The following is a 25,164-nucleotide window of genomic DNA, read 5'->3' as shown; positions in this document are numbered from 1 at the left end:
CAATGATATGCACAAAATCTCGGATCTAGATATTGTAGTTCTCTAGAAACTTCTAATGCAGGCTCAGCCTGGGGTACCCTGTATAAATACTTCAATTTTATCAACCATTATACATAAGTCATTCAATTTTTACAAAATGTGCATTAGAAGTATATCATTATCGGAACAGACCGGGGCCACATTTAACTGCGCCACCCCGGGCCCCCGACACGCTTAGTCCGCCACTGCCTGTATACACACGAAAATCCGCAACCAAGCCAATGCCGACCCTAGTATACGAATCTAACGGATATTCAACTGCGAGATGCGGGAGTTGGCACCCCTTTACGTATGGTTGCCACGGTAACGGATAACCATCGTTGTTTACAAACATTTAAAAAAGTTCATGTCATCAGATGACATTAGTCGATGTTTACAAATTATTTCAGATTTCAGTTTCAGAGATGATATTTATTTCAAAGAATATGCTTAGACCAAAGACAAACGCCCACACATTATTAATTTTTCTATGAGTATCATATATCTGATGGAGAATTTAAAAATAGTCACGATGTGGTCAATGAAATTGAAGATAGACATTATGGTAATTATTGCACTTACGGGTTTTTTTATCCGTTCTTCCGCAGAATATTTCATCCGCAGATTATTTGGCTGAATTCTTAATTATTTCTGGTGGTAGATAATCAAATTTATTAGTTAGTAGTTTATAGTATTTTTTTTATTTATTAGTTATAGAGTTGTTTTCTAGATATAGGTATTAAATAGTGGTGGTTGAATAGAGTGGTCATACTATTTGTGCTTATCCTCTAGTCTGAAAAGTTTTTTTTACAAATTATAAATTTATATATCTGACCAGTTTTTACATTAAAATGTCTTTGGAAAATAACTGGCATTATGATTATGTGCGCTTGGCCTGGGATACTGGATTTTCATTTGAGAAATGGAGATCAAATAGTCCAAATAACAATAAAATATGTAAGTTTATATTAATATAGACATTTTTTATATATTTTTTTAACTATAAAATTTTAGGTATTGTTGATATAGAAAAGGTTATAAAAGAAAGAGATGTTGCTATTGTTGATCAGTGTATTCCTGATATTTTACAATATTTATTAGAGGAAGAACAAACAAAAATTCTTGATAAAAATTTTGTTAAAATGTTTAGAATAAGTCAGTTGGCTGTAGAATTCTTAATATTTTGCAAGAAATATTTAGACAATACTGTGGTGTTACTCAAAAAAGAACTGACTAAAAACAAAGAAGTAAATAATATATATAATTTTATTTAGTTTGCTTATTTATTATTTTATTTACTACTGTACAGTGTGTCGCATTTTTGTATATTTTATGGGGTTTCTCGTTTATGAGTACAGGTACTTATTTTGTCTTAGTCTTCTTAGTTCCTGAAATACAGGGCGAAATTTAAATCGTTACACTTTTCTACCCTCTATGTATTTTGATTATCATATAACTTATTGAAAAGTTGAAAACTGTGTCCCATAGAGTTTTTCACGTGGAATCCAGTGGCGTAACTAGTTTTCCCCTGGAAGCTGTCATTTTCGAAATATGATTCAAATTTAGGATTCTTTTAAATGGGACACCTCTTTTATTTTTTATTATTTTTGCCTTGTTCTGAGCTTTTTAAAAATATAAGATACTCTATACTTTTTTTATAAATTAATTAAAAAATGCGTTATTTATACTTTTTTAACATAAATCAACCTAGTTTAAACAAGAATATTTTATTTAATTTAGTGTAACCAAAAACGTTTGCTGTCCATCGTGTTGTCTTAACAAACTGAACTGAAAAATTCATTGAAAATGAAGTTGTGCATGTTTTAGATAACATTCTGTCAAATAGAGTTATTGATATTTTTTATGCACTTGTGCAATGATTTCACACACAGCCACTTTTAAACCAGTCACTTTGGTTGATTTTTTGTATTGTTAAATAATACATTTTTATCCAAAAAAATCCTTATGGGTTTTTCGCCACTGCACTGCAAGAAAAATCTACAAAATAAAATAGTTATATATTATACCTTTTAGACCTATAGTCAGTAGTATAAATTCTCCATGCCATCCGTTAGCAAAATTTTTACTAGACATATTAAATCCGATTGCAAATAACACCGATTCATACATTAAAAACATACCATACTTTATAGAAAAAAATTCAAAAATTAATATAACACCTAACAGTTTAATGGTTAGTTTTGACGTTGTTAGTCTTTTCACTAATGTACCGGTAGATAAATCACTTAAAATAGTTAGGGATAGATTAGAACAAGATACACATTTAATAGATAGAACAAAATTAAACATAGATAGTACATATTTTGGAATTGTTGACACTTTGTGTTAAAACTACTTATTTCCAATTAAATAATGAATTTTTTCAACAAGATTTCGGTATGGCAATGGGATCACCTCTCTCTCCTTTGTTCAGTAATATTTTTATAGAAGATTTTGAAAATAATATAATAAATAGTTTTTCAAAAAAGCCTGTAACATGGCTGCGTTATGTTGATGATATTTTTGCAATATGGCAACATAACGTTTCTGAAATAGACATTTTTTTGGAATATATAAATTCTCGCGAACCTACCATAAAATTTACTTTAGAAGTAGAGAGAGGTAATCGTTTGCCATTTCTTGATGTTTTAGTGTCAAAATTTCAAAATAAACTAATTTTAGATGTTTACAGAAAACCCACAAACACAGATAGATACTTAAATTTCACATCTAATCACAGTATAAGTGTAAAAAAGGTGTTATAAAAAGTTTATATGATAGGGCAAAAATAATATGTACAGATGACATTTCACTAAACAAAGATATAAACCACATAAAAAATACATTAATAAAAAACGACTATCCACCATATTTTATTGACAAAACATTAAACGAAATACAAACCCCCAAATCATAGACACAAAGATAACAATACATAATATATACAACTTACAATTCCATACATACGAGGGCGTTTCGGAAAAAATAAGAAGGATAGGAAAACAATATAACATACAAACATCTTTCAAAACACAAAATACACTTAGATCAATTTTATCACATACTAAACCAATGAATAAAGAACAACAAACAAAAATGTAATATACCAAATACCCCTGTGAATGCGATAAATTTTACATTGGTGAAACATCTAGACCCTTAAATGTTAGAATTAAAGAACATAAAGATTATTTAAGAAAGGAGATTTTCACAAATCTAAGATTTGTCAGCATTCATGGGACACAGGGTACAGAATAAATTTTAATAACGCCAAAATTATAATGAAAGAAGCGATAGCCTCTATTCAATCTAATAAAAATAAATGTATTGCTCATGCATCTGTAGATGTTAGTAATGTATGGCAATCGCTTCTTTGATTTTAAAGAACATTACATAAATAAACATAACATACGTAAAATTTAAAAATAATCATACAGAAAGTTTGGGCTTTTTGGTTTTACCTTATTAAGTAATTATCAGGTAGTAATTGTTAATTTTGAAGTTTAACTTAATATAATGTCATTTTAACAGAACGTCAACGATTTCTTGTAGACGTATCTGTTTTAAAAAGTAAAGTGATGGTAAAGTGTTCTCGAATAGTTCAATTTAAATATTTGAAATAGTTTTTTTCTTGATTCTTTATATTTTTTTTGCTTCCGACGACGGAAAGAGAAAACTTTCCGAAACGTTAAGCATTTTTTTCTTTGTTAGGCAAATTTTTATTACTGTAAACACAACTTCTGACAAGCAGCGTCCGTTTAGGTTTAACGCAGAAGTGTTTACAAAAAATAACTATTTTATTTTGTAGATTTTTCTTGCAGTGCAGTGGCGAAAAACCCATAAGGATTTTTTTGGATAGATGAATCCGCCACATACGTATAGACATTTTATAATACATTTTTACTTTATTTATGAAAATAAATATACAGTATACGGTGTCTCAGAAATAAGTGCAAGTATTTTAAGGGGTGGTAGATCTCAATAAAAGCAACATATTTTCTCTTTCTCGTTTTTCAAATAAGTCCAAAATAACGGAGTTATTTTACTTTGAAAATTTAAAAAAAAAATGATTTTTTGCTAAAATTTTGAGAACCACTGGATCTTTTCTGAATTTTCTTTCTTATAAATTTAATCTAATATCTATGTTGCCATATTACCAAGAAATTATGTTTTTTAACTGAAAACTAAAAAAAATTCTATAAAAATTTTTCAAAAACTTTAGAATTTTCAATTTTTTTTTCACAAAAAAAAACCTCATAGGCGTGTTTCTGCGGTTAAACTACACTACCAGTTAACATATCTGCACTTATTTCTGGCATACCCTGTATTTGGGGGTGGTGGAGGGGATTCATAAAATGGAAAAATCATCTTTGACTAATACAGCTATCAAAATGCGGTAAGAATATTTTACATTTCACTAAATTTTACGATTTTGGCAGAGCCAAGATGAAACAGACAAATACTGAGCAATTATTACTCCTCCACCATATACAGGGTTTGTTTTATATTGACATCTTCTCTGTATCTTTTTTATTCGACGTTTTCGAAAAAGTGTCTTAAATAAAGTTTAATGGTCTCGAATACATTTTCAAAACAGTCTTCTTTGCATATACAGGGTATCTTAGAAATCTGTGTGTGGCCTAACTTTCTTATTTCAAATTAGTACCCAATTTTTTATTTGATTTTTATTTTCTCCTAAAAATCCTAACTACTTTTGTAGCATAGCCTATACCTAATTTGAAATAAGATAGTTGTTCCATGCCCAGACTTTTGAACCACTTTGTATATGCGAAATAGACTTTTTAGCAAATTTATTCAAAACCACTTTCATTTGAGACAGTTTTCGGAAACGTCAAATAAAAAAAGATAAAGGGGTGTCAATGTATAAAAGAAAACCCTTGTATACTAATCCAATCGAACTTTTATTCAAGATTGTTTGTCATTTGAATAAGTTGGGTCTCTAATAATACCAGACAATATGTGAACAATTTTTTTCAAATTATATTTTAAATAAGTAACAATATTCTGAGAATTAAACAATGACGATATAGAAAATAACAGAACCTATTAAAAATATCTAAATTTTATTTGACCACCTACTATTTACTGATATTTTGTTTTATAACAGCTGGAAGCAATGGGCACGAAGTGCATATTTTTAAATCTGAAAGAAAAATCCATTTCATTTAATTTAAAAAATTAGGTACTGTCAAAATTTGTCAATTTGTCAAAAAATGTAATTTGACATTTATGACATATCTCTTCGGAAATCTTGAGAAAAGTTACGTAACTTTATATTTCAAGTTCTTCTCTAGCTCTACCTACTATAACAATTAATTTATGAGAAGTATCCACATAAAGGATGTTACTATACACATACGCATGGAGGCTTACGCTTCCAATAAATTTAATGTTGCGATTTTTTTATGATTTCTTTGACTTAACTTTTCTAAGATAGAATATATGCCACTATCAAAAAAACATTAAATGATTATGTTCTACTTTGACCTTTACCTAGTTTTTATCCAAAAAATCAAAATAAAAGATACTTTTTTACTTACCTTCACATTAAATTTACCGCAACCGGGAATCTACGTAAAACACGTTATGACATTTTTACAATAATTATTGACAGTAAGCTAAGGTCGTCCGATACAATTGTTATAATACTGTATCACTTGAATGCAACGCCTACTATTTAAAAAATTGTAGAAAAAAGGCAGTTATTGGACACAAATTAACTGAAAATGTAGGTTTTGCGCAAAGTTCGTTTTACAGCCCCTCGAAAGAGACTCCGAATATGTTTTTTTGTTAGTTTTATGTGGTTTCCTCTTAACTAATATGTTTCCAATCTAATGTAATTGCCATAAATGCTAACTGTGGATGTTATTTTTTGCAACTTAGTTTGGACATATTGCCTACTGTGCGGCCTTGTGACCGGCCCGGAGTACTGTCTCAAATGAAAGTGGTTATTACGCTATTTAAGCGCGAGTTTATTTTTGCACACAGGAAATTTTACTAGTTTGCTCATCGTCATAAAAAACAATTTTCGTACCACGAATTAGGGATAAGATTTTTATCTGTATACTTATAGGATACCTAATCTGTGCTTATACCTTAAACTAAGCAAATAAAATAATATACAGAGTATCCCAGTTAAAAAAAAACATAAATTTGGATCATATTTCAAGAATGATAGCTCCCAGCAAAAAACTAGTTACGCAACTGAATTAGTTTCAAAAAATGAGTACCTAGTGTAATGTGAAAATCGCATCTTTGTACCTCTACTCATAAACGAGAAACCCTGTAAAACACAAAAATGGGACACCCTGTACCGTCATTTAATGAAAAAAAAGTTTCTATGTCAGCTTTGACGTCATCTATTTTTGAACATGTAGTATTTTTATTTGTAGGAGATGAAGGAATTAAACATTTTTATTGAAGAACTAAAAGAACAACTTAAAGTCTTGATTAAACAACAATCAATATTAACATTTAAATGCAATATCTGTTTAAAGGTATTTTCTGCTGAAGAGTATTTAAATTCTCATATGCAAAGGAAGCATGGAAATGTCAATACCAAGCAGTCCAACTTTCATACTGACAAAATAGATTTAGAGATTAAAGAATTAAAAGAAAGATTGAATACTACAGAAAAATTATTGGAAGAAAAAAATAGCCAGCATCAGCAAACCAGTAAATACTCAGAAAATGACTTTCTTAAAATATTTGAGAAATTTAGGGAACAAATTATTATAGAATTTCAAGATCTAAAAATGCAGAAAGACTCATATGAGGAGAACATTAATCAAATACTTGATACTTTACTCAATAAGAATTTATTTGAAAATAGAAAATTATTGGCTACTGTAAAAAACGATGTCATGACTCAGACTGATACAATTTTACAGAATATCGAACCTTGCAATGACCAAACTGTCAGTGTTAGTAAAACCAATGTACATAATGAATCAAATTTTTCTGAAAGTATAATTGTTGAAAAAATATCTGCAACATTAGCTAATATTGAAGGACAAATGCAAATGTTTTGTTCAAAATTAAATGAAACTTCAAAAACTACAGATTGTAATAACCAGGAATTTTTAGTAGAAAGTGAAGATGTTTTCAGACAAAAAGAAGTAATACCTTCAGAGAAACCAAAAATTAAACCTAGAACAAAATTTACTTGTGTTAGTAAAAATGAAGATACCTTTATCAAACAAGTGAAGCATGAAAAAGGGCCAGAAGTAGACTTAATAATACCAAAAACAGAATCCCAGGAAATAAAATCAGGTATCTATAAAAATATTGAACAAAAATTAAGTCAATTTTACAATAATAGCTGTTATTGCTAACTGTATTCTGTCTACAGAAATATCAAGGACTTACGAAAAAGAATGTTTTTCTAGTACATCTGACTCTCAAATTTCAGAAGTACCCAATATGGAATTGGAAAAAAATGAAAATCCAGAGTAATAGATAATTATTATTATTTTTTTCAGTATATAGATTTCAATATTATTTGTTTTAGGAGTTCAGTTCCAACCAAACCTTTCAATGCTCAGAGTTTTAAAAAAAATGTTAACTATATACTCTTAAAACAATTACAAAATATAGGAATTTCAAAAAATTGGAGTGCTATTCCTGAAAATACTTTTGCGACAACATCAAAATTAGTAAATCATCAGTCATATCTATTAAAGCAGGTAAATAAGACTCAAACTTATGTTTTTTTAAATGGGATACCTGTATACTATACTTTTATCTTATTTGCTTTGTTATGAGCTTTCTGAAAATATAACATACTCTATATTTATTTTCATAAACAAAATGCATTATTTCAATTTTTAACATAGGCGGCCGGTTTAAAATAGGTACTAATAAAAAAAAATCGAATACTTTATTCGACATCAAATTTTGGTTATTGGCTATTCCACGCTAGTTTCTGTGTGTTCTGATGAATCTTGACGTCCATTTAGAGGCATCGGCTCGAAACGTCAAGGGTGTCATCCAATGACTAAAGAATCCAAGGACAAATAACACCCGAGAGCAAATTGTGCCGATGTCACCAAGCAGTGCCGTGGCACATATTTTTCTTAACCTAGCTGTTTGAAGCAATATTTATATTTTTTGATAATTGTTTTGACTACGGCTATGGTGTATCAAACTAATTAATTACGAAAAAAACGTATTAAAATGTTAACAAAAGGTTAAAAAACTAGTATCGACGTATAGCACATATCGAGTTCATATAGATGATAATTGAAATTGAAGAATAATTATCGAATTCAATAAGAAAACGCTATAAAGTTGGAGTGGACTGTTTATTTACCTATGAAACGTAACTCCGGCTCTTTCTTATCGCTGCTGCTTTTACACTTGAAAGCTGAACAACTAGTCACCATTGTAATAAAGTTTATACAAAGTTTACTACACACAAACTATTAAAAATCGCTAAAATTGTCGCTGGTGACCAAATGATGACTCATTGTTTGCCACCAAAAGAAAGGTCTCTAAGGTCACAGATTCTGCTGCAACCCGTATAGGGGCTTTACATGTCCTTATATTCTTTAGTCATTGGTGTTATCAAATGTCACACAGTGACACGTGTCGTCACGTAAGTTTAGGCACAGCTTACGTTTAGGCCTGAAACCAATCTATCGACATATCAGATTTCATTTAAAGCTGACGATTTTTTTATTTTATTCATTGATGGTGGGGTTTCGTAGTGCACGAAACGTTGTCAAAATATCATGAAAACACATACATACGTATACATTACGAGTTTCAGCCACCTAGCTCACATAGGACCCGAGTTACGACGCTCCAAGACGGTCATCACTATTTTCATTAAAAAGGCAGCACAATGATGTGAAAATCGCGCCATTATATTTCTCATAAACCCCTCATAAAACGTACCCCGAACGAAAATGGGACACCCTGTACACTGGTCATATGAATTTGTAAGAATTGGTATGGTACAAATTTGTATCCTATGTTACAGCCTAAATAGCATTTTTCTCCGATTCCAACTACGAACGTCCCAATCTCTAAATGGATTGTCCGTAATTTAAAGAATTTAAACAACTATTTTTTTTAGTATATACTCCACACTATGGTTAACATTAGTCTGTCCAGCGAGTTACCGTAGTTCGATAGATGACATCCAAAAAATGAAAATGAAAATAAAATTTACCTGTAAAAAAGGACAGACGCCACTGTAGAAAGAGAATGTAGAATTAGAGAGGGAGGGGGGGTTAATCACTGCGACCTTAAAGATCTATTATGCCCCGCTTCCTTGAGTCATAACTCATCACACAGTCTATAACCCCTCATGAATTTTTCTGTTGTAGGGGGGACGGGGTATTGCCTTTCCTCCACTGACAACAGATGTTCTTCCTCCGAGGGTATACACCTTTGAATAAGAAGACTAAGGAAGGAGCATATCAAAAATCTTAGGTACACCGCGATGGGCCTCAAATATGGCCGACTTAAATTCCGGTTTATCAGTGTCGTTCTAATTTTATTTAAAAAATGTAAAACTATGATGTAGGGTAGACGTGGGGTAGACTCAATAATTTGTTGTTTTATTTTACGTTGTGAATAAATGTTGGTAGTTATTAAAATTGTTATAAAAATATATAATTCTAATAAAAATAGATGTTATAATAAGTATTTATTACCACAAACATCCGATACGCTACTGAAGCAGGTAAGTCAAATTAACGTATCTAAATTCTTTGACATCTAATCTTTGACAAGTAATAAATAAAAGCTAAAATGCAAGAAAAATATATAATTTAGTTAATTTAAGTGAATTTCATAAATGATCGGTTTACTACACGTATGTATATTATATAGTCACTTACTAGCGAAAAGTTGTTCCATTATTTCACACATTTTTGCCGAGATCTACCGCACGCTACACAACCAACTATTTTAGAGTCTTTTTCGATAAATCGCGATAGTGTCACTGTTAATTTAAGTTCTGCCACAATTTCCATCTAGATTTACTACCTTTATACAACTATCAGTAGTAGAATAAATAATAAATAACATAAAATAAGCTCGGAGGGTTTCTGCTGTCGCACCCCATGTTGTGCCACATAGTTTTCCAATAATGTTATTTCTTGTCCGTACTTTTGCTGCGGTGTTGATTATATGCGCCTTGTAGGACAAAGTTCTATCCAGTGTGATTCCTAGGTATTTTGGAGTTGGATTATGTCGGAGAATAGCACCATTAAATTATATTGTGAGCTCCCTGTTAGCTAGTTTATTATTTAGGTGGAAGCAGGTGCTTTCTGTTTTGCTGGGGTTTGGTGTTAGTCTCCATTTACGATAAAAATCACCCAAAATCTCCAAATCGTTGGTTAGGGTCTGTTCAGTAGCTTCCATGCTTTTATTACTCACTACCAAAGCTAAGTCATCAGCGTAAGCAAATTTTTTAGACTGCGTTACTGGCATGTCCGATATATATAAATTAAATAAAACTGAAGCAAGTACGGAACCTTGTGGCAATCCATTTTGTAATGTCTTTAACTTGCTGGCTTTGTCACTCATTATTACCTGGAAAAGTCTGTCGCACAGCATTGTGTTAAGTAACTTGGCTAATTTTATATTTCGATCTATTCGCAGGAACTTATACAGCAAGCCGTGCCGCCACACTGTGTCATAGGCGGCAGTCAGGTCAACAAAGACTGCTGATGTTTTCAGTCCTCTTTGGAAACCAGCCTCAATATGTGTTGTAAGGCTCATTACCTGGTCTGTACAGCTACGATTTGGTCGAAATCCTGCTTGATATGCTGGCACACAGTTGTTTACTTTTCCCACTATTCTTTCCAAAATTAGCCTTTCTAGGAGTTTATAGCAAGAGCTAAGAAGGGAAATGGGTCTATAACTTTCTGGCCTATCTTTAGGTTTGCCAGGCTTTAGGACAGAAACTATTTTTGCTTTTTTCATGTCTTTAGGGATCGCACTATTATTTAATATATCGGTAAAGAAATTTGCGAACCATTGTCTTACATTTGGTCCTGTATTAATGAGAAATTCGTTATGAATTCCATCAAACCCCGGCGCTTTTCCCGTTTTAATATTCGTTAGGGCTTCCGTTAGCTCTTCTCTATCGAAAGGTCTAAAAAGGTGGCATTCTTCGGTGCTATTGGCCTTTAAATTGCGTAGTTCCCTTTTAATTTTCATTGTGTGCTCTCGGTCTCTAGGAGCTCTAGATAGTGAGACTATTCTGTTAGCGATCTGGTTTGGGCTGACTTCAGGGTCCTCGCGTTTCACCGGATTACTAGCACCTAACTTTTTAAGGAGACTCCAACCCTTTCTACTGGAATGCTGAAAATTCAGACTTTTAGTTGTTTCGATCCACCTAGTCCTGCGGGCTGCGTCAAGAGAATGAAGAAGTTCGTCTCCAATTTCAGGGTCTTTGCTGCGCAGGAAATTTTTGTACAGATCTTCGCTATGTGAATTCCAGCCTGGAATATATTCTTTTCGGTAACCTCTAGGTATATGTTTTTTAGCAATTGATTTAAGAAGTCCGATAAACCTATGGTAGTTATTATACCTGGGAGGAATTCTACCTATGCAGTTCTCAAGTTCCTCCTTATACTGGCTCCAATTGGCTTTTCTGAAGTTCCATCTTGGTCTGGGGAGCGATCTTATAACAGGTATTTGAGTGCCCACCTCAAGCAATATGGGACGGTGCTGGCTTTTGGGAAAATCATCAAGTACCTTTCTGGCTATATTGATCGGTTGCCCTTTATCATCGCAAGTCACAAATGTTAAATCCGGATTGAATTCTCTATTCCACGCAGCAGATCTGAAAGATGCTCTGTCCTTTGCATCAAATACTAAGTGGAGACTATGCACTTCAGCCCACTCGACGAGTGCTTCTCCGTTGGGATTATTATGGTTATATTTCCAGCTGGTATGGTGACTGTTAAAGTCGCCTGCATAAATAGCTGGACAGGGGAAGGTATCGAGAATATGGCGTGGCCATGCTGTTGCGGGGGGTTTGTATATATTTATTATATGCGTTTCACCCATTGTAACAGCGATCGAGTAGATGTCATCTTTGCTGGAAGTAGATATTAACTTAACGTTTTCAATATCGTTGCGAGCATATGTTATTAGGCCGTAAATGTCATGGTAAGTAATGCCAATTATGTCATAGCCGGGGATTATAGCTCTGAATCGAGCTTGGTCTTCATCCGCTAGATGAGATTCCTGGACAAGCACTAAGTCAATTTTATACTCTCTGAGAATTTTCGAGAGAGTGGTACCAAAATCGTATGTGGTACCAAATTATTCGTAAAAAATGCGCATAACGACGCATAAAAAAAGTTTTCCATCTTTCAATTTATTATAAAAGCTCATACCCAAGAAAGGAAAAAAAAATATATGGATAAGCAGACAGTATAGTATCAACTGACTAGTGAAAGAAAAACTAGGAACTAGTGGGGTTGCAGTCGGAAGGGTTTAAAGTAGAATTAATACACTTTGTTAATTGTCAAGCTTTCGGAATTTATTCATTCCTACCTCAGGACATCAACGTGGTAAAAGAGACCTTCATAAAAAACTACATTGACAAAAAATTGGCTTGTGGGATGCATTGAAAACTCCACCGTGAAGCATCGCTGACCAGTCAACCACAAATAAGAGCCCTTGAGGCGGTTAAACCGCCTAATTTTTATTTAAAACATTGAAACAATTGAAAGATGTTCGATTACAAATTCAATTGCGTCTCCTTATTAATATATTGTTGCACTTATTAATATACATATATTAATTATAATAATATTTCTTGTACCAATTGATTAAAAATTGGAATTTTCTCTTCAAAAATTAAATTTATCTTTGTTTAATTACAGATGTATCCAGATTTTGAGAGGATTAAGAAATCAATTGTGAAAACTATAGAAGATCGTTGTACAAATAAGGAAAAGAAGGCAAATTTTAAAAATGGACAGAAAAGGACAGATCACCAAAATATAATTAAACTTACATGTAGAGCCAAACCAAAGAGACAAACGTAAATATTGGTTACTTTTTTAAACTATTATAGTTATTTTAAAAGTTAAATTTCTACTACCTATACATATTATAAATTTGTGTTCAATGCTGTATACTAGTGTAAACCTGAGAAGTTGAACTCAAATTTATAATGTATGTAAAGACTGTTCACCCATCGTTCGCCGTTACATCATCATTATTTGTCAAATATAAGTTTTAGGATGTGTCTGAGATCAGTTCATATTGTTTAGAAAAATTTAAGTACGTTTCTATATTATTGATTGAGCGAGTTCCGTTTTTTCAGCATTAATTTATTTTTTCTTGAACTCTTGACCAGTTACGATCCCTTTAATTCCATTCCTTTGCACTGTTGAAATTCCTATTTCTAAAGCATCAGCAACTCGCTGTAGTATTTTAAAACGCTATCAATTTTCATAGGAATATTACACTTTGCATTTAACGTTTTGAGTATTGTCTTCGGTATCATCGTAATCGGTGCTTATGGGAATATATTGCTCTTCCATTGTTAAATCCATTAAAAATGAATTTCAATAAGTTGTTGGGTGTTGCTTGTTTTGTCATGGTGAGTGGAACAAGCCCATTGCTGCCCAGTTTCCAGTCCCAGTCTTCAGGTTTTTTTCTCGATTCGATACCCCATTTCTGGACTTGATGATATTTCCTGAGAGAATGATACCGCGCAGCATCCTTCGTTGGTGGCAATGAAGCAAGATTGGATTTACTTTTTGTGGTAGATCTAGCAAAACGTTGGTAGCGGATTTCTTCTAAGGCATCTTCTTCTAAGTTGCCACCATACAAAGCAACGAGAAAGCGTGTTCAAGCATCTGCGGTGTCCTCTGGTGTTGCATCCTGACGTTTAAAAATACCAATGGTGTCACTGAGTCCTGCTGTTTTCTGGAGATGCGAACAAAACTTAATTTTTCCTTGGTTGAAGATTGACGATGTCGTGTCACAGCCACTAAAAGCATGGAGAAACAAAATGTTATCAGCTACTTTTTCATGTTTTAAACTATTAGCTGAATATATTCTTTCGGTAATTTTGCCTTTTTCTGGTTTGCGGAGGTAGATGTTGCCTTGAGACGGTGCCAATGCCGTCAGCAAAACTACGAAAACAACATCAAATTTTGGGCACAAGGAAATCGCTGTTCTGACAATCAACACATCAGCATCTTCTTCCGCCTGGTTGACGGTAATAGCAGCCTGCTCCATTTTTTTGGTGAGCATCGAAATTAAACGGTCTTTATTGTTTTTGTTGGCTAAAAATAATTCTTGGGAAACTTGAACGGGCATTGTGTCATCGAAGAGAGCATCTGCAGACAAATGCTTCTTCGATCGGCGAAGTCCTTCTGCGGCCTTGGTATTTCTTTTGGCTCCATCACTCGGATATCCATCAAAAACAACGACTGCATGTGAACCGTAGTGATTTCGTACATATTGAACGTACTTTTCGGAAATGTGTGCAAATGAACCATTACGGTGCCATACAACTTTGTGCAAAAGGTATCCTCCATCCAAAATATTGATTTGGTTATCTCCGAATGTCTCGTTATACTTGATATATCGAAAAAATATCGATATCTACCTTTTATTCTAACATTTTGATCGTAAGATTAACCGCTGCGGATATATTTTGAAAAATACAGCTTTTTGTATCTTTAATTCAAGATGGCGGCTCGAGATGTCGCACCCCAAGGTCGAAAACTTGGGATTTTCATCAAGACCTAAACCTTAACAACATATTAAAAAATTACTACTAGGTACAGCTGGTTCCAAAAAAAATGAATACGACTCTTTACACATTTTTTTCGAATATTTGGGCAGTGTATATTTATGGCGTCAAGTATTTTGACATATCAAGGTTATTGTGACATTGTATAAAACAACTTTGCTTTTGACAAAGTGGCAAATAAACTTTTCAGAACGTCAGTATGACATGAGTAGTGAAATGGGGGACTGGTATCATAGAATAGATTGCCCGAAATAATAAAAATATGTTTTAAATCGTATTCAATTTTATTGGAACCAGCTGTACACCACCTTATGTATGGTAGAGGCCTATAATGGCCCCCCACTGATTGGACTAATTGTACTTACTTATTAAACGACGTCCACGGGCAAGAGTGTTCTACTGTCTCTTTCTCAAGACAAATAATTTATAAGCTTAGCAATGAGCTCTTGTTCATTTTGGTTAAATCTCTGAGGCATTTTTGCAATAAAAAAATTTGACTAATAGCGACGACGTAAACGTTAACGACTAATATCTTGCAAAATTAGCCAATTATGGGTGACTCTTTTATAGGAAATGGACCTTTTTTATAGGAAATTAAATTTCCTAAACTGTTCTTCGCATTTTTTCTCCAGCTCTTGTCATTGACGAGATAATGGCAGAAAAACAAGAATTTTATGAAAAAATTGGGTTTAGTGGCCCGTACTACCCCGTTAGAGCGAGTTAAGGATGATTCACGGTACACCGTGACGGGCCGGAGCCGTGCGACGGTGAAGGCACGGCCAAACATTGTCAAATGTTATTTATACTTGTACCAGGGCCATGTAAGTGAAATATTAAAAATAGTTCCAGCAAAAGTTTCCCAATTATGACGGATGATGGCGCTGATCGTCAAAATTTTTGGACAGGGATTTTGCTTACCGACAATACGATGTGAGCTACGACCGAACCAGGACCAATCAGAATGATCAGTCTTTCTTGGACATTTGCCGCGAAAGTGTGTGTTAATTTCTGTTGTGATAAGTGTGGTTGTGTTTGCAGTTTGATTTTTCGGTTTTGATATTATGTTAAAATTAATTTTGAAGTATTGTATCACCTGTTGTTATGTAATAGTACTTTTTTTAGTTCTATGATCTGATATGTTATGATTTGTTAATGTTTGTTTAACAATGTTATACCAAAGATGTTATACTTAATATACTTATCAATTTGCATAGCCTAACTTTTTTATCAATAAACTTTGTAGATTTTCAGATTATTTAATTCCTTTTGTTTCCGTTTGTAATTTTATTTTTAAGACATATTATGTGATTGTTTCACATAATATGTTTTAAAAATAAAATTGCAAATAGCGAATAAAAATAATTAAAATAAAAAAGTGTATTTTACAATTCCCCCGGCTCCGCACCCCTTTGGCTAACCTATAATGTCAGCTATGTCGAGAGATGGCGTTACGAAAATGGAACCGATTTATTACAAGGAACTTGGGCTTCTTTTCGTTAGTATATTCTGTAACTTATACATTCATGCTAAGCCGAGCACGGTCCGAGCTTCGCCGGAACGCGTCCGTGCCCCGTCCAAGAAATGTCGGTGTACATTTTTCCTCGGATCCGCTACGTTCCGGCCCCGTTGCGGCAAACATAAATGAGCCGCCGCGGCTAAATACTTCGTTCGTCTAGGGGCCTATAGCGACTGTTTTCTAGCAGTGTTGCCGCACCCAACTTTTAGCGCGTACCACATTATAAACTAAAAATGTACCACTTTGGTACAATTTTTTAAAGCACAACAAAATACATCTACAAATGACTTTAACCGGTTTGGTCGTTGTGAATTTCTTCATAAATTTCTACATAAAAAAACTTCCTGGAGAAAGACACAAATCGAGACGAAAAACATGAAATAGAAATTCAGAAAACCCAATTATAAGTATGTATAGGTTGAAGAAATGTAAGTAATTCTAATACTACACACGATACTTCTTCTACTTGATAACTTAAATTTTATTTAAAAAAACGCAAATATAGAAGCATGTTAGAAACAGCAAATTTTTAAATCTTTTCTTCGGGTTATTTAATATAGGCAACCCTATGGACATTACAACGTTTATAATACGTCGTTAATTAATGCGGATTGTCTCCGAATGGTATCAGTAAGCGCGTTTAATGCAATATCAACGACGATAATTATTAAATATCTATTCATTTTCGGTGCGCGTGGGAAATAATTATTGTACCGAATCCAGGGCCGGCGGAAGGGCCGGGCGACCCGGGCGGCCTCCCGGGGCGCCTGTAACGAGGGGCGCCACGGCAGCAACTAAAATATTTAAAAACAGTAATCTAAACAAATAGTAACGAATATCCAGTTCAATAATTAATCGGTACTGTCAATTTCCATATTAACACATTAGCTATTATAGTATTTTTAATACCCATTTAGAATAACACCATCCTTATTTATTATTAATAAATCAGTTGAAACAAAAAATTACCAACAAAAAGGAACGTCGATAACTAATTTGTTAGATGTCACGTTTTTAAAGTTACGTCAAATTTTGATTTCATGTTAATGTCATAATGTAAAATAAGATATAAAAATAATAAAAATGCGATATTCTGATGAATCCAAAATACTTATACTTAATGTAGCAAATTATTTTCAAAACGATTTAGGATCTCAATTTAAGGCAATTCAAAAAGCGTCCAAAGCACTAAAAGTTCCAGTTTTTCATGCGGGTTCAGATGGTTCAAGAAGCCGCATACGTTAAGTTACTAAAACGGCTGGTACCTCTAAATAGGTATTAAAAATACTATACCACACCACATAGGGAAGAATATCTGACTAAACATTATAAACACTATACTGTATCCTAGATGTATCCTTTATAGTTTACTGAAATTATGCTCAAAAAAATCGTTAGCACGAAAGCTTTGGGATAGTTTTGATTTCTTCTATTCTATATGTTTTTTGAGTGCTCTATCCGAAACTGGGATTTGCGAATTCATTTTCGTGGAAGAATATTAAACAAAATTAAATAAAAAATAAAGATATAAATCGGATTTGTTTGTGGCATTTTTATAACTCAAAAGCTAGCAACTTTTTGTAAATAATCCTTCTTTCTATAATTCTCGTTTTTATAAATTTCTAAACAAACTGTTTTGGGTCAAGAGCCAGCAAAATTAACAGTTTTAGACTGACCGCTCAAAATTGCCCTTTTTCTACACACACCCTTTATTTGTTATTAATGGCTGATATGCCCTAAAGTTATATGCGGCAAATATTCATTCACAAGAAGCTAAAAAGGATCCCGATATCATTATTATCAAAAAAAAAACTTATAAGTTTGCCTCATTAATTAAATTAATTTATTAATAGTAGTGGGAAAGATATTAATCTTTTGGGGGTTTTGATTGTTCCGGATTGAATATGTAGTAATACACTGAAAATGGTAGCAAAATCGTAGAATTTTCTCATTAGAGGAATCACACAAAGAAAAATTTCTCACAAAGAAATGCATCTCAAACATTGGCTGATCCTCATTTTGCAACCGACAAAACCGTCTGATCATAATACTGATTCTGCACTAAATATGTAATTGTTTGTGAAAAAGAAAGGAAATTTTTCTTAAATTCTTAATAATAAAATATAATAAAAAATAATGCAACTGCTTGCAATTAAATACTGTTATGTTTTCAAAGATCACTTATACCAGAACGAGACTGCCGAAGTTGGAATTCTATTTCTTATGCTCTATATACCGAGTGCGTCTCAGAAGTTTCTCCCCCTATAATTTGTTTATTTTTAACACAGCCCTGGCACTACTGATTTTTTTAAGCGAAAATGTCAAAAGTTGACATATGATATGCCATTCTACTCAGAATGTCATTTTCTTTTGGAATAAAGGTAGAAATATACCGAGGGTGCATTTAAAAATCAAAAGTTTTAGTCATTTCCGGTCAAACAGGAAGTGACTAAAAACCATTGAATACGTCAATCAAACCTAATATATGTCATATACGAACATACCAGAACTCGTTTTTTTATCTAAAAAAAATCAAAAATTTATAGGAGTGAGTCACTTTCGAGACCGGTGTAGAAAAAACAACAATCGCAGACTAAGATGATTGATCGAAGAGAAGAATTTTGAAGTACCTTTAAGTGAAAATTTGTTGTTAAAGTAGCATAAATATGCTTAGTTTGTATAGTTAAAGTATAGGACTGAAGGAAAAAGAGAGTTATAATAACTGTTAAGGAGGGGGCGCCAGATAGGGTACTCGCCCGGTCTCAATATTTTCCTTCCGCCGGCCCTGACCGAATCATCCTGGATTTGAAAATGTAGTACAACTGTACCAAATAGAATTAAAAGTATCAAATTTGGTACAAATGTACCACTGCGGCAACACTGTTTTCTAGAATATAATCGGCACGGACATGATCCCCGTTGTCGCCCGTTGTCCACTCGGTGTTGCATATATTGAAGGCCCGGACGTGGCTCGGTGTCTACTTTACGGAACGTGCCCGGCTCGGGTACGGTCCGGTGTACCGTGAATCATCCTTTAGGGGTAAGCCGCAATGAACACTTTTGTAGAGCGTTCAATTCTGAGAAAAACCCTCCATTGAGTAAAATAATACTATAGAATGCCACTGAGCTATAGAAATTAAAAAACGGCAATGAAAGTTTATACGTGTATTTTAAATGGAAAATCTTTAGATGTCTTGGGCGAGTACTTAATATTAATTAAAACACCAAAGTTAAACGACGTAGGGCGATACTAGTGGATAGACGAGTGACCGGTTCGAAACTCTGTATCGTGCTGTTGTCCAAAAAAGGCAAAAGTGTAAAATCTTTTGACACTCACTGCCCATTCACGCCGGTTCGAGGCCGGATGAGATCGGATATCTCGTGAGTAAGAGTCGATTTAGACACTTGGCAAGTCGGTAGGCCATTGACCATGATATGGCTGAGGACCGCGGTTCGGATTCCGCGTAAACAAAGTAGGCCCCGTCCACATTAGCCCTGGCAGCAAAAAGGAGACGTTAACTTTATTTATTAATAATAATTAATAAATAAAAATAATAAAGTTAATATTTACTTTAAATCTTTACTTAATATTAATATTAAGGGCTCAAATTTTCAGGGAATTTTTTTTAGCATTTCCATCAAATTTTTAGTATGGGAACGAAACAAAAAATAGTCGCTAAAAAAAGTATCCTAGTAGTATATCTCTCTCTCTGTCTTTATTCCTACAAAAGGAATGTAGTGGTCAGGTGATGGGTGAGGTTTGTCTCCATAATTCCCTGTCTTGTGCTTCATGTACAAGCGTGTGCAGTGGCTTGTGGGTGATTTTTGATAGCTGGTCTATCCATCGGGAGGGCGAGCGGCCTCTTGGTCTTCTTTCCGGAACCTTGCCCTGTATAATGAGTTTTTCCATACAGTCCGTATCCCTCCTCATAAGGTGACCGAAATATTTAAGTATACGTGACTGTATAGAAGTTGAGAGGCGTTCTGTGATGTTCAGTTCTTGGATTATGGATTCATTGGTTCGCCGGGCAGTCCAGGGAATTCTGAGCATTCGTCGCCAACAGTACATCTCAGTTGCGTCAATTTTTTTCATTTCTGACTGTCTCATCGTCCAGGACTCGGAGCCATACATTAATATAGGAAATATTAGGCAGTGAACAAGTCTTTTTTTTAAGTGTTTAGATATGTTTTTGTCTCGCCATATCTTTGAGAGTTTTCGCACTGCCACTCTTGTCATTTCACATCTTCTTCTTATTATATGCGAATTTTAAGATAAATTCAATTTTGCGGCGGTTGCAATATAAAAAAATTACTTACTTTTTTTGGGATCCCTTTATACAAGAAAATATTTCTAAGATATGCATCTTTTTAAACCGTGCAACATTTATTTTAAACATTTTTTAATATCTTTGTCAACAACGACGATATTCGATTTTCTCGCAATAATGGACCACCAAAATAATGACCCATTTACAACTATTAATTAATTGTCTCTTCTAAATATTTTTCTTGTTTCAGTCTGGCTAGTGTCACAATAAATAATAGAGCTCTGTATGAAACAGACTCGGATAGTGAATATGATATCGACAAACGCAGCAATGAAAATTTTCGTCCTAGCACAATTTATTCTAACGTAATAACCGAACTAAAGTCAAGAAATCTGGAAAATAAACATTTGACAGCCACTGGGGGCAGTGCGAAAAATGAAAACGACAAACAGAAAGGAGTTTTAAAAAGTTTTCCATCAGTTGGTTCGTTATCAAAGAAAAAGGTCATATTCGACATAGCTCGTGACGACGTTAAGTTGACTACTACTTCATTGAACCAACAAAAGGAAGTACAACCAGGTGGAAGTACAACCAGTATTGCAAGTTCAATTTTTGATGGTAATTTAGAAGACAATAATCCAAATTTGTTTCTTTGACAAAATGATTTTGATGAAAATTCCGATGAAAAGCAGAATAATATAAAAATAATGATATAATTTTAATTCTGGATGATACTCCTGCCTATTTCTTATTTCGTTACAGTTTTTACTTAATAACAGAGAGGGTTAATTATCAGCAAGGTTGTAGTTGCATAATTCTGCAAAAATACAGACAACGCAAGTTTTATTTCTAAAGCCCAACTCTAACAAAACCAAAACAAACATACTATTAATATTATAGTTTATATTAATTAGGTACCTTGTGATCGAAAAAAAAACCACGTGGCAATAACGATCATCATATATTTTTACAAAAATGCCATAGATCGTAATTTCCAAGCATACAGCGACGTCGTTTTTATCGAATGGGTTATATTTTTCTATTTATTGCAGTGATATAATAAGATGTATAGGATTTGATATTAAAAAAGATGTGTTATTGTAAAGTAATAAAGTGTAAAGATACTTTCGTATATGTGTATTTTTTGTACCGGATGTTTTTATACCGGATGCGACACAAAAGCGGCTCACCCCCAGGGTTCGGAAAACTACATGTTACTTTTAAAAACTACATAAACTACATTACATGTAGTTAATGTAGTTTATGTAGATGGTGTAGTTTATGTAACCAATGTATGTAACTTCCAAAAATCAAAGGTTTGAGGTGAGGTTATAATAAGTTGAAGCTTTAAAAACACACAATGTATTTAAGAAAACAGAAGAAATATGGCTTTAAATATAATATTTACATCATATTATCTCTGTTACACCTCATACAAATGAAAATTATTCATAATATCAATACATAGTTTATTAACGTAGTTTTCATGTAGTTAATGAACGGGAGAAGACGTAGTTTTTGAAGAAAAACTACACGTAGTTATTCAGGTAAATTACGTCTTAATTAACTACTTCCGAACCCTGCTCACCCCTATAACTTTTTTATTTTTTTCAGATAAAACAAAACGAGATTTGGTATATTAGTATACAGGGTGGCGCACATCATTCGCCTCGGTTGATTATACGAAAACGGAAAGATGTAGAAACAAAATATTTTATGGGTATATGTGAGGAGGCAATGTGCACAATTTAAAATTATTTTGAAATATACAGAGTGTTTCAGAACTAAGATTCATACGAAACTTATATTTTTTCTTATGGAACACCCGGTATTTTATTTCATTTTTGGATTCCTGGATCCAAAAAAAGGCATTTATTGTAAAGGTTAAATATGTTTAAAATCATTGGTTTTTGAGATATTTAAAGATATTTAAATTTGCATGCTACTATAGAATAGATTATTAACACCCTGTACATTACTTTTCAGAATTAATTCTTGTGTTGAATTTAAAGGTAGAGAAATAAACTTTACTGAAAAATGTTATTGCTTCCTTAAATTTATACAGGGGTATCAAAATTGCTGGTCTATTTTAAGGATTTATTTTACATTAAAACTTCGTTATTTCAAATACAACACCCTGCATTTTTTATAATAAATCAAAGCAAATTCAAATGCTCTTTCAAACTGTATTAGGGTTTCCTATACCTATCTAGCTCAGATTTTGAATAAAGAGCAATTTTTCAATAAAATGGCAACCAAGCGGGCTAGTGTCCTCATGGCAAGTTTCTAGTAACAGTTAGTACCCCTATTTTCAAAATCGAAATTAGTTTATGGGCTTATTTATATTTATACCAGTTTAGTTTTTGGTTACTGGCCAAGAAACAATTTTCCTCACAAAACAGAATCACTAGAAACATATCCATCCGCCAGCAGACACTGCTTTATTTTTCTTGATAAAATAATAAATACTTATTAAACTATCGTAGCTAAATCTAAGTAAACTGTTCATAAACTAATGTCCATAAACTAATGTCGACTTTGAAAATAGTTACTGACTGTCACTAGAAAATTGCAATGGCGACACCAGCCATCTTCATTGCAATTTTATTTAAAACTCGCTTTTTATTTAAAATCTAAGCTAGATAGGTATAGGAAACCCTAATATAGTTTGAAAGAGCATTTGAATCTGCTTCGATCTATTTATAAAAATACAGGGTGTTGCATTTGAAATAAAGAAGTTTTTATATAAAATAAATCCTTAAAATAGATCAGCAATTTTTGATACCCCTGTATAAATTTAAGGAAGCAATGCCATTTTTCAGTAAAGTCTATTTCTTTACCTTTAAACTCAGCACAAAAATGAATTCTGAGAAAAGTAATGTACAGGGTGGGTCAGATTCGACGCTTTTAAATGGAAACACCCTTTTCTATAGGAGATAGACGAAAACTAATATCGGTGTCTGGAGCTCAATTTTCATCAAAAACATGATGGTGAAAACCGCACATCAATATCTGTTACCGTTTCGGAGTTACGGGTGGTTTTCAAAAATGTGCATTTTTAACAAATCGTTGTAACTTTTTGCTATGGAAAATTTTGTATTTCTATGAAAACATTTCCAAAGCACCTTTTTACGTAGAATTTAATTGTTTTAGTATAATTTTTTTAAAATTAATAATTTAAGAGTTATCAACAGAAAAATTGATTTTTTATATGGGACATACTGTATATTTTTAATTTATTGAAAAGAATTTAAAATTACCTTTCCAAAAATATAACACACTTGATATTTTGCTCGATCCCTCTTCGAGATATAGAGTATATAAAAATTCGCCCGCTTTAAATAAGTAGGCTTTGAACGGCACCGACTGTAATGTAAAAACATTCTAGCTGTGAGCATCAATTAAAACGAAAATAATATTTGCTATGAGAGATGCAGAATTTTATAACAATTTAAAATATATTTAACCAACATCAACACATTTAAACTATATCTAATAACAATAAAAATAAATAGCAAACCAGGACATAAGATTTTGCTACAGGTGTTCGACATATCGACCGTCTTCTGTTATGGACAGACGGGGCAGTTTTTGAATATTTCTCGCGGAATTCATTAACTCAGTAGGGGTGAAAGATACCCTCTCATAAAGTATATATACCCTCTCATAAGTATTTCTAATTCTTGTCTAGATTATACAGAAGAATAAGGAACCTTTATTCTTCCGCAAATATATCCATAGGATTAGATCCATGGGAACTAAGTCAGGCGGCCTCGACGGCTAACGGCTGGGTGCTTGGTCAGCTATTCAATTATTCTTGAAATTGGCTGCAGAAATTTGCCGATAACTTTAGCGTTCAGAAGCGGTGCGTCGTCTTGCTGGAAAAATATGTTTTCGAGTTCCATTAAGGGCATATCATCAATGAGGGGTCCAAAGCCTACTAGCACAGAATATCTAGCTACGCAACAGAAGCCTCGTTACATGTATAAAATTGTAGGTAGCAAAAGGAGACAGGCTTTAAAAGTCTGTCTCCAAATCAGATATTTTGATGTGGTAGTTTTGCTACTACATAATAGAGGGCAATAAATTTAAAAGAAAACAGTTTTCTACAAACAAAATTTAAAAGAATTTTGTGCAGTGTTGCCATTGTGTAATTCATATCGTAATACTTTCTGATAAAGCCTACCTTCAAATTTGCTACATCTTTAAACATATTAAAATAGATCAGAGGTGATTTTTTCACTTTGCCATGTTAGTTGGAATTAAATCTTATGAGCTAAATTACAATCACTTCCTGACGTTTGATTGTATAATTGAATCCTGAATTTTCATTGTAATTCGGCGACAATATAATAAGTATTGTTCTACTATTATGATACCACTTCCTGACGTTCAATTGTGTTCATACCAAGTTCATATCGTATAATCGGGAAAAAACGGCGTTAGCCATGGCTATGAAATGAATATCGCTGTCATTTTATATGTAAATTTATATGGGAAATGTCATCGATCGTCCTTTTCCAGCCAACTGGACGCCGTTTTTTTCAGAAGCATATCAAGTGATACCATAATATAGTACTATATTACGATACATGGCG

The 25,164-nt window shown here is 33.0% G+C and overlaps 1 protein-coding gene across 3 annotated transcripts; it reads left to right on the top strand.

The window, feature by feature from the left end:
- The first annotated feature begins 218 nt into the window (after window positions 1-218).
- Window positions 219-21,679, top strand: LOC115883729 (zinc finger protein DZIP1). 3 transcript variants are annotated; one of them, XM_030902138.1, is made up of 9 exons: window positions 219-381; window positions 436-695; window positions 749-975; window positions 1,033-1,265; window positions 6,432-7,311; window positions 7,391-7,490; window positions 7,550-7,724; window positions 12,894-13,054; window positions 20,817-21,679. In XM_030902138.1, exons 3-9 carry the CDS (start codon window positions 870-872, stop codon window positions 21,220-21,222), a joined length of 2,061 nt encoding a protein of 686 aa, XP_030757998.1. In that variant the 5' UTR covers window positions 219-381; window positions 436-695; window positions 749-869; the 3' UTR covers window positions 21,223-21,679. The 3 variants fall into 3 exon arrangements, with proteins under 3 accessions (XP_030757998.1, XP_030757997.1, XP_030757996.1); XM_030902137.1 differs by lacking the exon at window positions 219-381 and having other exon boundaries at window positions 391-583; XM_030902136.1 differs by lacking the exon at window positions 219-381 and having other exon boundaries at window positions 391-695.
- Window positions 21,680-25,164: the final 3,485 nt, after the last annotated feature.

Source organism: Sitophilus oryzae, unplaced genomic scaffold, assembly GCF_002938485.1.
Source record: "Sitophilus oryzae breed Bouriz unplaced genomic scaffold, Soryzae_2.0 scaffold_1977_pilon_pilon, whole genome shotgun sequence".
Classification (NCBI taxonomy): Eukaryota; Metazoa; Arthropoda; class Insecta; order Coleoptera; family Curculionidae; genus Sitophilus; species Sitophilus oryzae.
The sequence above is the reverse complement of the archived record's forward strand: the minus strand, read 5'-3'. Positions and strand labels throughout refer to the sequence as shown.

Bases quoted from the DNA above. Each gene is read 5' to 3' on its own strand.
- LOC115883729 (XM_030902138.1), top strand. From the start codon at position 870: ATGTCTTTGGAAAATAACTGGCATTATGATTATGTGCGCTTGGCCTGG. The intron at 1,266-6,431 runs GTAAATAATATA...TTTTATTTGTAG, and splicing joins AACTGACTAAAAACAAAGAA to GAGATGAAGGAATTAAACAT. The intron at 13,055-20,816 runs GTAAATATTGGT...TTCTTGTTTCAG, and splicing joins GCCAAACCAAAGAGACAAAC to TCTGGCTAGTGTCACAATAA.